Source organism: Manis javanica, chromosome 11 (assembly GCF_040802235.1).
Source record: "Manis javanica isolate MJ-LG chromosome 11, MJ_LKY, whole genome shotgun sequence".
Lineage (NCBI taxonomy): Eukaryota > Metazoa > Chordata > Mammalia > Pholidota > Manidae > Manis > Manis javanica.
In genome coordinates this window covers 116,798,007-116,810,122 of record NC_133166.1, presented here as the reverse complement: position 1 = coordinate 116,810,122, position 12,116 = coordinate 116,798,007, and the positions used below count along the sequence as shown (strand labels likewise).

At 55.9% G+C, this 12,116-nt stretch overlaps 1 protein-coding gene across 30 annotated transcripts in view; it reads right to left on the bottom strand.

The window, feature by feature from the left end:
• NRXN2 (neurexin 2) overlaps positions 1 to 12,116 on the bottom strand; it is a 103,049-nt gene that overhangs the window by 16,660 nt on the left and 74,273 nt on the right. For 20 of the 30 annotated variants that reach the window (XM_073217592.1, XM_017659184.3, XM_017659174.3 and 17 more), the window contains 3 exons: positions 10,283 to 10,464; positions 5,525 to 5,696; positions 1,095 to 1,184 (listed from right to left, as the gene is read on the bottom strand). In XM_073217592.1, coding sequence (XP_073073693.1) covers positions 1,095 to 1,184; positions 5,525 to 5,696; positions 10,283 to 10,464 — 444 coding nt within the window. The remainder of the gene's footprint in view (positions 1 to 1,094; positions 1,185 to 5,524; positions 5,697 to 10,282; positions 10,465 to 12,116) is intronic. The other 10 variants (XM_073217606.1, XM_017659183.3, XM_073217609.1 and 7 more) reach the window with 1 other exon arrangement.

Below are 12,116 nucleotides of genomic sequence, written 5' to 3'. Positions count from 1 at the left end.
CGGAGAGTAATTATGTAGGTTAGCAAACATGGCCCCTGTGGCCCCCCACCACGAACTCCTCAAAGGGTTAAAGTTCACCCTGCTGGAGAGAGCACCCCAGTGAGGCTGGGGGCTGTAGGTTTTAGCAATGTCTGTTACAGTCCCTTTAACTTTTTGTCCTGTTATGGATTTATCACATCTGGTTATCAGCATGTTTAGTCCCCGCTGGCTGTGTGGGGGGCTGGAAGTGACATTTGGGGGTTTTAGTGGGGAAGGCCCCAGTGGACATTTAAAAGCACAGTTATCAGCTGGTTAGGTGGAGGTTTAACAGTTCTACTTCCCCCCTAGAGTTTAGCCTTAGAGGTACAGAGCTCGCCCCCTCTCCAAAGGGAAGGGGATGGCTTTGCCCTTGGCCCCAGCTTCCCTTGGTGACAAGTGGCCTTCTCCCTCACACCCAGCAGCACCTCCCCACACGCAGCCTGTTCTGTCCTCCTGAGCTCATGGGCACGGAAATCCCTGTGGGACAGCCACCTCTGCCCCTACCTGCCAATCTCCCCAGAGCTCCGCTGCTTCTCAGAGGCCTCTGGCCTACTCCACAGACAGCAGCCCCACAGCCACTCTCTTGGGGGGATCTTCCAAGTAGGATCTGAGGCCCCCACTTCTCAGATGAGCCTGGTAAAGCCTTCAACCACTCCTTTGGGTCCTAGGGTCAGCTATTCTGCTTCTCAGCCTACTGCAGCCTTCAACTAGCCTTCACAAACCCTCGGGGCTGACCTTTGGTAGAGGACACCTCCCAAGCTGCCTCCCAGCCTGCATCTGGCCTGCTTTACAGAGTGGTTCAGGAATCCCATGGATGATCCCAGTCCCATCCCGCATTTAGAAAGAGAACGGGGACTCTGCCTCTGTTGGAAAAACAGTGCCCCTGCCCCAAACCACCACTCTAAAGACACAGACCCTTCACTGCAGAGAGGACAGGGGCATCCTGGCCAGACAATCTTTGCTTCACTAAGGGGTGGGGCGATGGGGAAGGCATAGGTGGGGAAAGAGAGAGCTCTGCACCTTTAAGATAGTGTTTTTAAAGTTAATTAATTAATTAATTAATTCTGGTTAATTACCTTTGTCGAGCAGCCACTCATCTACTACTCGACCAAGCCGGTAGGGAATTCTCTGTCTAGCAATCGCCAGGCGCTCGTTATCAAAGTTTCCTTGGAAAAGTTTAGAAAGACAGTAGGTTTCTCAGGCAGCGAAGTCCAAAGGAGTTAGAAAAGTAATTACGCATATTCTCAGGAGACTCGGAGTAGCAGCAACATCCAACGGCAAAGGGGGAAGGTCCACCCGAGGCGAGGCGGGAGAAGAAGTGCTGGGTCCCTCGTCCTCCCGGCCACCTCCCTAGGCTCCCATCCAGAGCCAGCCCCGCCCTGGGGGCAGGGGCAACCCAAAGAAAAAGAGAGGGGACAGGAAGAAACGGAAAGGGGGCCGAAAGAAAAGAGGGCAGCTGGAGGGCCAAAAGTCAGAAGTTAAGTGAGTTTATCTGCGCTCAAGCTGTTGTGCCCCAGCTTCCCTCCCCATCCCGAAGTGGGGCAGTGGGTGGGGTCATTTAGCAGGTTTAAGTTGGGGGGTGGGAGGCCTCAGCGGCCAGCTGGTTACTGAGTTTAGAGGGCAGTTTAGAAGTGGGAGGGGCGGGTTAAGCGGGGGTTTATGCGGCATTTAGGGGGGTGACCCGGCACACGCACTTATCAGAGGTTAAACTATTTCTCCAAGCCAACTCAGCGGCCACTCCCTTCCTGCTCATCTCCCGGCTCCCCCCCATCTCTCACTCCACACCCACCCCCAGCCTCCACCCACATCCCTCCCTCAGCCCCAGCCCACCTCTGCTCTCACTGCAGGCCCTTCAGGCCTTCTCACCCTCGCCCTGGTCACCACTGTCTACCTGGCACATTACAGCTGCCGTCACAACAGGAGGTCTGCGGGGGCAGCTGCAGCAGCACCCAGCAGCCCCACCTGTCCCTTCCCTCCCTCCACCCTGTCTGGGAGCCATCTCCCCTCTTCTCCCCAACTTCCTCCGCAGGGTTCTGCCATTCAGGCCACCTACTCCTCCTCTGCCTGGCTGCACCTTGCTCACTTCTCTGCCTCAGCTCTAGGCCAGGACCCTCAGACTCCTCTCTGCTCAGGGCCCTCTCCTTTCTGCCCTGGGAAGCCAGCCCCATTCTCCCCTCTCTCATAAGCTTTTCTCCCTCAGGCTCCTCCCTGCCCAGTTCCTAACCCCTACTCCTCTCCTCAATCTTCCGCTGCCCATCTGGATACCCACCTGTTCCTCTCTCCACTCACCATTCTCCAGGCCCTGAAGGCAGGGAGGGAGAGAGGACATGTGAGTCTCTGTCTGTATGGGTGTGTCTGTGGAAAGGGATATGTCATGTGACTAGGAGTTCCGTGTGCTCCCGATGTCCATGGGCTGAGGCGACAATCCAGTGGAAATGGAAATGCTCACCTTTGGGAATCTGGCCACTATTCCCATTAAAACCACTTACATACTGTTCTATAGTGTACACACTGGCAGGGGCTTTCCCTCTCATCTCCCATTGTACAGATGCATTCACCTGCCCAACAAGACCTGGGCCTGGGCCTGGGCCTGCCTGCGTACCCCTCCAGAGCCTGAGCACACCCTGTGTTCCTGTGCGCATGCACGGTCTCTCCCCGGGTACTTATGAGGCAGTGAGACCTCGCCTTCTCTGCAGATTCAGGCCACTGGTGATTAAATTAAAAAGGGTTCATTCATTCATTCAGTCATGTGGCAAACATTTCTTGAGTGCCTGCCCTGTTCCTGGTACTGGGAATTGGAGATACAAAAATGAAGGCCTCACCTTTGCCCATGTGAAGCCCCAGCCAAGGGCCAAAGACTGACCAAATGACCAGCAGTATTCTGTTCTGTGAGATACAGCACAGGGCATCCCACCCAGCAGATGATGGTGGGAAGGGCCAAAGAAGACAGTGGAGGGAAGGTGAATGACCAGTGGGGAGTCAGGCAGGGAAGAGAGAGGGAGGGCGCATGTGCAGAGGCAGGAGGGCAGGAGGGCAGGAGGCATTCGGGGGCCTACCTGCACTGGGATACTTGTGTGTGTGTCTGTATATTTGCGTGTGTCTGTGCATGTGCGCGTCCTGAGAGGAAGGGAAGAATGTACATCTGTCTCACTGGAGAACATAAAGTCCTAACAACTCTCTCTCTGTTGCACACCTCTATGCCACGCCATCTTAGTGCTTCCCTTAGTTATCCAATGGAGTGCTCATAGTATTGCTCTGGGCAGGTATTAGCCCCACCTTTCAGAGGTGGAAACTGAGGCTCAGAGAGGCTGGATGACTTGGCCAAGTCCACATAGCTTGTCGGTAGGAGACCCAGGATTAGAACCCAGGCCCTGCTGACTCTGAGTCTATGAGCTATGTCTCTGGGCTCCCACGCACACTGCTAACCTGAAGTGTTGCTCAGGATGACACTCGGCTTTTGTAGAACATCTGCCCTTTTAGTGCACACACGCAGCCACCAGGCCCTCAGGTTACTCCACTTCAAGGGTGGGAGGACACCCAGCAGTCTTACCCATCCTCCGCCAGGGGTACTGAGCACAGGAGGGCAGGTGAGATTTATCCAACATGGCCTCTGGCCTGTTGGGCTCCAAGGGGAGAAGCTCTGGACCCGAGTCATGGCTTGATATGGTGAGGTCTTCATGCCCTTCCAGTCCAGCCCTGTCCAGTGTAGGCTGATGTTTTCACTGCTACAAAGGCTGCCCTTGTGTGTGTGTGGCTGAGAGAGAAGTCTGATGCCCACAGGGCAATTACACCCACACAGCCTGGCCTGTCAATGTCTGTGCACATAAGAGACTTAGCATAGGAGCATTTGTGTGCCTGGGTGACTACACATGCCCAGGGCATTGGAGTAGGTCAGCATCCCACCACAGAGCCTTTTTGCCTGTGTCAGCCTGATCACGTGAATATTTGCAATTATCCATGTGTCTGGGGCTGGCTGTGTATCCTCCAGTCTCTATTTATTAGGGGGTAATATAGTTCTCTTCATCTTCAGGGGCTGCCTGAGAATGTTTGGGTACAAGCCCACATTATAGTGAGCTGTGAGCCTACATGGGCAACTTTTTTCCAGCATAAGTGGGCTTATGAAGGTGTGTACGCCTGCACATTTCACTGTCCTGCCCACGCCCCTCTCCATCAGCGTGGGGCAGCTCCTTGGCTGTCACTTCTGGCTAAGAGAGGGGCTGAGTCCACAGATGCTCTCTGCTTCTCAGTCAGCCCCCATGTGTATGATTCTGCATCATCACTCAGCCTATTATATCTCCACATCTCTGTTTCTCCAGTCCTGCCCTGCAGCGGCTCCGTTTTTCCTGATTCTTTATCTCCCACTTTGGGGCTCTCTTCCTCTCCCTCCAGAGGTCCTGTCCACCTCTTCTCTTGCTGACTGGGTCTGTGCAACAGCATCTCCACATATCTCTCAGCATCACTCGCGAGCTGCCTCCATCTTTGCTTATGTCTCAGTAACTATTTTCATCTCTCCATCCTCCTCTGGCTTCCTCTCTCTCTGAGGCTCTTTCTCTGCCTCTCTCGGTATCTTGCAGAGTCTCTGCCTCCTCATTTTTTACATGTCCTCATGCCCATCCCTCCCCTGCATTCCTCAGACCTTGGTTTGTCCTCAGTCACCACAGCTGTCACACTGTTGCAGTGGGTCTGTCTGCATTCCTGTGCTACCCCCTTCCAGGACTGTAAGCTCCCTGCAAGCAGGGGCTGTTCCCTGCTCACTGCTGTGTCTCCAGGGCCTGAGAAAGGATTTCATACCTAGTGGGTTGTCAATGAAGGTTTGCTGGATGCACTTGACCCTATTTTTCATTCCTGTTGTCAACTGTATCTCTTAATCTCCCTTTCACCATGTCCCTTATGCCCTGAGACACTGGGGTTCTCTCTGGGTCTCCATGGTTACGTCTCTTCCTCTATCTACACCTCCTAATATGAATCTTTGACTTGCTCTTTGTAAAGATCTTGGTTCGTTCCTCGGGTCTGTAGTTGAGAACAACCCTCCTCCTTGCCAAGGTATGCTGTGGGTTACTTCCAGATCTCTCCTTGATCTCTCCTTGATCTCTGCATCTGCCTCCCAATTTCCACCTGCCCCTCAAGTCTGAACTCATCCTTTCCTCAGTCGCATCAGGCTCTCCCAACCTCCACCTCTCCTCCTCTGCCCTTCCCCCAACCCCCGAACGAGACCCTAGCCTTGCAACCGTCCCCACTCAATTCTGTCACGTTCTCCCCGCTAGTTAAGGCCCTCCAACTACGCGGTCTAGCTCCGCCCAGCAAATACCCGGCTTTCTTTAACCACGCCCCCGAGCTGGTACCTCCCCCACAAGCCACGCCTTTCCGCAGCCCCACCCCGCCCACAGTCGTAGACTCTCGGCTTAGCCCCACCCCTGGTGCAGGCAGCGCCCTAGTCAGAGGCGGCCCTGCCAGCCCTGCCCCCGACCCTCCCGTTGCGCCTCCACAGCGCGGCTGCGCTGCCTACCTGCTGGGTACCGCTCGTTGACCGGCCAGCTGTCCACCTGCAGGGTGGCATTGCCGCCGCTTCGAGTAAAGCGCACCACATGGTATTTGCCGTCACTCACGATGGCGTTGGGCTCGTCGATGGTGATGTCGTCTGTGCCCACGTTAAAGATCACCCCCACAGTGCCCTGGTCCTGAGGACAGGGAGGCAGCGGTCAGTGGCTGGGAGGGAGAAGCCATTCACTCCTTCTAGAACTCCACCTCTAACTGCTACCAGCCTAGCTCCCTGGCTCATCACAGCTTCACAACGTCTCTCTCCCAGTCTTGTCTTTCCTGGACTCTCACCTGCCTACATAGGTGGGCAGGCTTGCTCCTCCACTATATGCAAATAAGGAAGTAACTGGAGGCTCAGGGAGGTTGAAGCCACTGCTGGGTGCAGAACCTAGCCCTGGAGCGCTTCCACTAACCATCCCTGCCTCTTGTTTTTTGGTTTGTTCAGAATATTCAAATGTTTACAGAGCACCTACTCTGAGCAAGGACCATTGAGCCCAGGCTCCAGACAGGAAGACCAGGACCAAGCTGGGGACCAGCAGGTGCTTAAAGGATGGAGGCTTCCCGAAGGCACAACCAACACAGAAACCCATGGAAGCCTGCCCCAGCCTGAGGAAGGTCTGGCCTCCCCCAGCTCCACCACCTCCACTCAAGCCTCCCTTCCTCTGCACTGCTCAGCTCTGAGCAAGTCCCCGGGGCTCTGGCACCGGAGCATCAGCATGCCTCTCCTGGCAGCCCACCAGGCCCCAAGTAAATCAGGCCTGCGTGTGGGGGTGGCCCGCCTACAGCCACGGGGGTAGAGGTAGGAGTCTGGACAGTGTGTTTTGGGAGGTAACAGGTATGGAAAGAGATGGGGAGACAAACCATGTCAGTCTTAATAAGGAAAGGCAAACACAGGCAGGTAAGGGTTGAGGATGGGGCTTGGAGCTGGGGAGGGACAGGAAGAGGAAAGACAGGAACTAAAGCCTGGAGAAGGGGAGCAAAGAGTCAGTCTGAGCAACCTCTGGAACCCAGGTCGCAGGCTCTGGAGAGGACCTGTATGGGGAACCCTACTGAGGCCACCCAGGATCCAGCCCAGGAAGAGTTTGGTCTATCAGGCCAGAGTGAGAAGGAGAGAACACCTGAAATGTGCCAGGCCTCTGTGGGTTCGGTATATACATGCCCTCTTCGTCCCCACAGCAACCCTCTGTGGAAGCTTATAGTAGCCCCATTTTATTGAGGAGAAAACTGAGGCTCAGGGGGGTTAAGTAACACCTCAAAATCTCACAGTTCATAAGAAAAAACCCCCAAGATCTGAACTACAGTTGGCCTGACTCCAAAGCCAATGCCCTCTCCCCCTTGCCACACTAGTCCAGGAGACACTGACTCAAACTGCTGAGGGTGGGGAGTGATTTGAGAGGCTACTGAGGCCAACTGACCTTTGAGACCAGATATCTAAAAAAAGCCAGCAGAAGGCCCACTAGGCTCTAAACCTGAGCTCCTACTCCATTCCCCTGCCCTTCCCCAGCAGTACCCCTGAACCCAGCCTCCTGAGTCCCCACACCCCTCTTCCCACACAGGACAGACATCGCGCAGACTCACTGGGGCCCCGTGAGTCACACACAGTCACAAGGGACCAAATCATCACAGAACAGCCTGGGGTCTTCCGGAAAGGCTGTCCCAGTCTGGCCTGGGGATGGGGAGACCAGCTGCCACCTCTTGCATCCAACAGAGCCCAGAGGCTTGCCGGCACTGGGAGCAGGGATGGGGATTTTGCAGAGAAAGCTGGGGGGCAGGGTGTGTAGCTATGGCTCGCTTGGAGAGCCACACCCTACCCCTTCCATCTGTGAGCCTAGTTCTCCCCTTCCTAGAATCTAGGAAAGACACACACACACCGTCATACAAGGATGCAGCATCTCTCCTCAGAGGCGGAAAAGCAGGGAAACTGAGGCTGGCCTTGCCTAACAGTACCAGCAAGCCCCACCCATCCACCACCCACACACCGCCAACCTCCCATGGAGACGGGATCGTCTGCTCCCCACGCACGTGAGGGGAACAGGCAATGCTCCTCAGTGCTATTGTTAGTAAGAACGTCTCCCAGAATAGCGTCAGCCCCTTGGACGCCTCTGAGGGTTTCTCCCCACCAGGCTCAGCCAGTGGCTGTGGCTGTGGAGAAGCAGGTGTGGCCTGGGAGCCTGCCGGCAGAGGGCCGACAGGGCAGCTGGAAGGCAGGGCACCTGGGTTTCCTAGGAGGCAGCCAAACTCCCAGCCATGCACTCCAGGGAAGAGGCAGCTCCCTGGAGCTGCTCCCGATGTGAAGTCAGTTGTCACTTCTGTTAAAGTCATTAATTCCTAATTCCCCAATTACCTCATTAGGCGGCGGTGGGGAGAACGCGGCCGCTCCTACAGCAAATAATTATGGGAGTCAAAATTAATTTGGCAAAGTGGAGCGACGCTTTATTAGAAACGTCAAATTGCTTTTCTCTTATTTTGCAGCCGCCTCCCCACTCTCTGAAAGCTGCTAATGATGCTGTGGTGGGAGCTGATGTGTCACCAGGGGAGAAGGGGGCTTGGGTGCTGCCCCCAAGGGGCTTCAGCCCGTCTGGTGCCCAGCTCTTCCCTCAGAGCTGGCCTCTCTCATGGCCCTCACACTTCCTCCAGTGCCCTCACCCTTACCAGGCTCCCCATCCAAGGGCCAGGTCTCCCCTCCTCTTTGCCCTCTGCAGACCAGGCACCAGGCCCTGTACCCCCAATAACCCTGCACCAGGAGAGGCCTGTGGGAAACCGCTCAGAAGGGAAAGTGGATTCCTCTTCCCTCTGCCCTGACTCCCCGAACCCTTTCTCTTCAGCACTGAGGAACCCTGTCTCCTAAACCTACAGACACTGAGACACACAGAAGCTGTCAAAGAGGCAGACACAGGATAAGCACGGTTCAGCGCATCCAGGTGAATGACCACAGGTGACAGGCATTTTTGCTGACCTGAGTACTTCCTAGGGCTGGGCAGTGTTGTAAAAGTCCTTTACACACATGCTCTCATTCAAACCTCACAGCATCCTCTGTCCTTTTATCATGCCACTACACAGATGAGGAAACTGAGGCTCAGAGAAATGAAGTGACTGCACAAGGACAGAGCAAGAAAGTTGGGACTCACACCCAGGCCATCAACTCCAAAGCCATATAGCCTCTCATGACTGTGGGGAGAGAGAATAGCAGCCCTCACTCACAGAGAAGAACACAAAAATGCGCCAGGTCAGGAGACCAGAACAACAGCAAAATACAAATACAGAGTGACACAGCCAATCCAAGGCCATGAGAGTGTCCCCCACAGTCCCACTGTCACTCCTGACACAGTCAACATGCACCCAGTACCACCCTGTCACACAGCATCATCTGCAGTGTCTGTAACCACACTGTCTCTCACATTTGGGTGGAGATACTGTCTGTCTCCATCACATGGGCAGGGAACTCCTAGACCTGCTCCCCAGGCGGCTGTACATCCCTTCCCTTCCCTACACACGTCCCTGCCTGGCTGCCCCTGCCCAGTGCCTGTCAGCTGCCACTTCCACTCTAGCCCCACATAGTCCCCAGGACATCTCTCCTCACACCTGCTTCCTGGCTCCCTGGTGCTGGGGGAGGGGTGTGCAGCCATGGGACCCTGAAAAGCTGTTGTGTAAGGAGTGGCCAGTAGCTCAAAGCCTTCTTCATTGGCTTCCTCACTTCCCTTAAAGCCCGGGTGCCCCACCAGACCTTCCCAGTGCACACAGAGCCTAGTCAGCCTGCTCAACCCTCCCACCTCAGGGGTCCTGGCCAGGGTCAGCATATGAGATACAGGCAGCTAAGGAAGGTAGCTGTCAGAGGCTGTGTAGGTAGAAATGGAGACTGAGGTCAAAGGTCCAGGGGTTAAGACCATGAGGATGAGACAGGGAGAGGCTAAGAGCTAAAATGAAATGGAGCAAGGCCAGAGGCCGCAGAGAAGGATGTGGGACCAGAGATGGGAAGAGGATGGAGAAGAAAAGGGACTGTCTGAAGACTAGAGTTAGGATGAACACTGTGAGGAGAGGTGGGAAGCCCCCAGGGAGGCCCTGGGGAGGAGCAGAGGGTGGAGGGGGTGCAAGCTGGGCAGAGAAAGGCAAAGCTAGGCTGGACCTGAGGTCAGGATGGGGATGTGGGGCTGGGCCAAGAGGTAAGAGATGAGTAAGCAGGCCAAAGAGGGGAAGGGGAGGTAGGGGAAGGGGGAATGCTGGGGGGCAAAAGTCATGGCAACAGAGGGCGGGGCGGGGCAGGATCTAAATGCAAAGTGAAGAAGCAGTGCTGGGCAGCTGTGGGCAAGGAGGTCCGCGGGACCGGGTGCAGGTCACAGCCGGCCGCCCTAGGTGATCTAGGAGCAAGCAGGCAGCAGCCCAGCAGAGTCAGTGTGGGGGCGTTTCTGTACTCTACAGGAGAATGGCCTAGGAGCCTCAGGGAGGCCCCCAGCTTTCAGAGGCACAGAAGACACAGATGGTCTCAGGGAGTGGGGAGCTGGGAGCTTCAAATCAGCCAGAGTGGCTCTGGGAGCCGCTGTAAATAACCAGGAAGGGAATGGGTCTCAGAAGCAGAACTAGTTAGAAGAAGCCCCAGGAATCACAAACAGAAGTTCTGAGGACTCCACATGAGGGAAAGATTTGAGGTGCTGATCCTAGCAATGAGGGGACTGAATGGATTTGCAGTCGGAAGGTTGTGGGGGTCAGGGGCCAGGCCCTGGGTCCTTACGATGTGCAGCTGCAGGTAGTCCCCGAGGCCGGAGGCGCTGTCCACCCGCACCAGCACAGCGCTCCGCTGGTGCGTGCTGAAGCCCACGGCCAGGCGGTCCATCCTCGTGCTGGGCCGGTCATTGGGGGGCCACGTGTAGGTGATGAGCGCTCCCCCCTTCCCAAAGATGTATGTGGTCCCGGCTGCAGAGAGAGGAAAGGGAGAGAGGGAGATATGATATCAGGAGAGTGAGATCAGCAGGCCCTCAGTGACAGACCAGAGCATTGGGACACCAGATTTAGCACACAGAGCTTCAACTGTGATACCCACAGCAGCCACCAGGCTCTGCAGTCCTAAGAACAGTTGGCAGGCGGTACCCGGGTGAGAGCCTGTGCACGAGCACAGACAGATGTAGCTGCCTCATCAAGAATTCTAGTTTTAATTACAGCAAAACAGAGAGGTAACAGAGCAACACAGAGAGCCCAGAGAGGGGCTGCAAGGCGACCAGGAAGAGTGCTGGGGCCGGCAGGGCTCAGGGGGCCTGGGCCTGACCAGCTCCACTTCTCCCAGGGCTGGCAGAAGTGACAGATGCAAGGTGCGCTTCTGTGGGGCCAAAGCAGAGGAGGCGCCAAGGTGAAAGTGGCCCCAGAAAATAATGAGAGGAGGGGCAGAAGCTGGGTTCAGCTCTGACTCCCAGCTCACTGGCTGGCACCCCTCGGTGCCTGCCCCGCCCCCTCCACAGGCCCTGGAAATCCTGGTCCCAGTCTGCCAAGGACTCCCTGCTTCCACTTTCAATTAGGGGGCTACCTGGGCCCCAAAACAGTACGTCCTGGAGCCCTACCAGGAAAAGAGACAGACATGGGGGGTGGGGGAGGAATAAAGATTGATGGCCAGAAGAGGAAGAAGGCAGAGACAGATGGACAGAAAGGGACAGAGCCCGGTATAGGTGAGAGAAAGTGGCAGAGTGGGAGCCAGAGATGAAGGCTTCCTCTCCCTGCCCTCCCCCACCCCACCCTCTCTCCCCACTCTGTCTCCATCCGCTGGGGGGCAGGTGTGAGGTCCTTAACAATCTCAGCCCCAAAATAAACCCCATTAGTCGCTATGCTCCCTCCTGTGGCTGCCTGGGCTCCCTGTGGCTGGACGGGTGGGACCAGACTGATGGCTAGGGTAGGGGTGGAGGGCTGGTCACCCAGTTTCTAGGAAGGGAACCTTGTCTGGAAGGCCCAGAGGACTAGTAGTACTCTGGGGCCTTCAGAGAAGGGAAGAGAACAATCTTGCATTCTTTAGAACATAAATGGAGATGAGATTCATAAAATGCTTAAATAATTAGTGTAACGACTCCCCCTCAAAGCACTTCTTGGGGCAAGAGGGGTTCAGAGGAGGGCTTATCCAGAGAGAAAATGAGAGGCAAATGGGGCCTAAAGGCAAAAGCCTGGAGTAGGCTGGAAGAGAAGTGGGGCCTTGGGGATGGGCAAGTTCTAGGTGGGACAGAAAGTCCTGTGGGCAGGTTGCTGGGAGCCCAGAAGGCCTGACTCAGGGAGGGCTCCAGGCACTTCCAGGGAGCAAACCTGCTTGACCAAGATGGCAGCCCAGCTGCTAACACTGAAGCTGGTCCCCTCAAGCACCTTGGGGGTTTCACCTCGGGGACTAGGAACCCCATTATAGCTCAGGTAACCAGGGATAAGGGGTCTCTATCCCCAGAAATTCTTAGGCCCCTAATGGAGAGGGGCCTGAGGGCCTGGTGGGAGGCACCATCTGGGGGCCCAGAGAGGGGCTGAGGAGAAAGGGGAAGGCTGTTCGGAGGTAGTGAGGCCAGTAGGGGTGGGGCTGGGCGGAGCTGGAGCTGCTGCCCAAA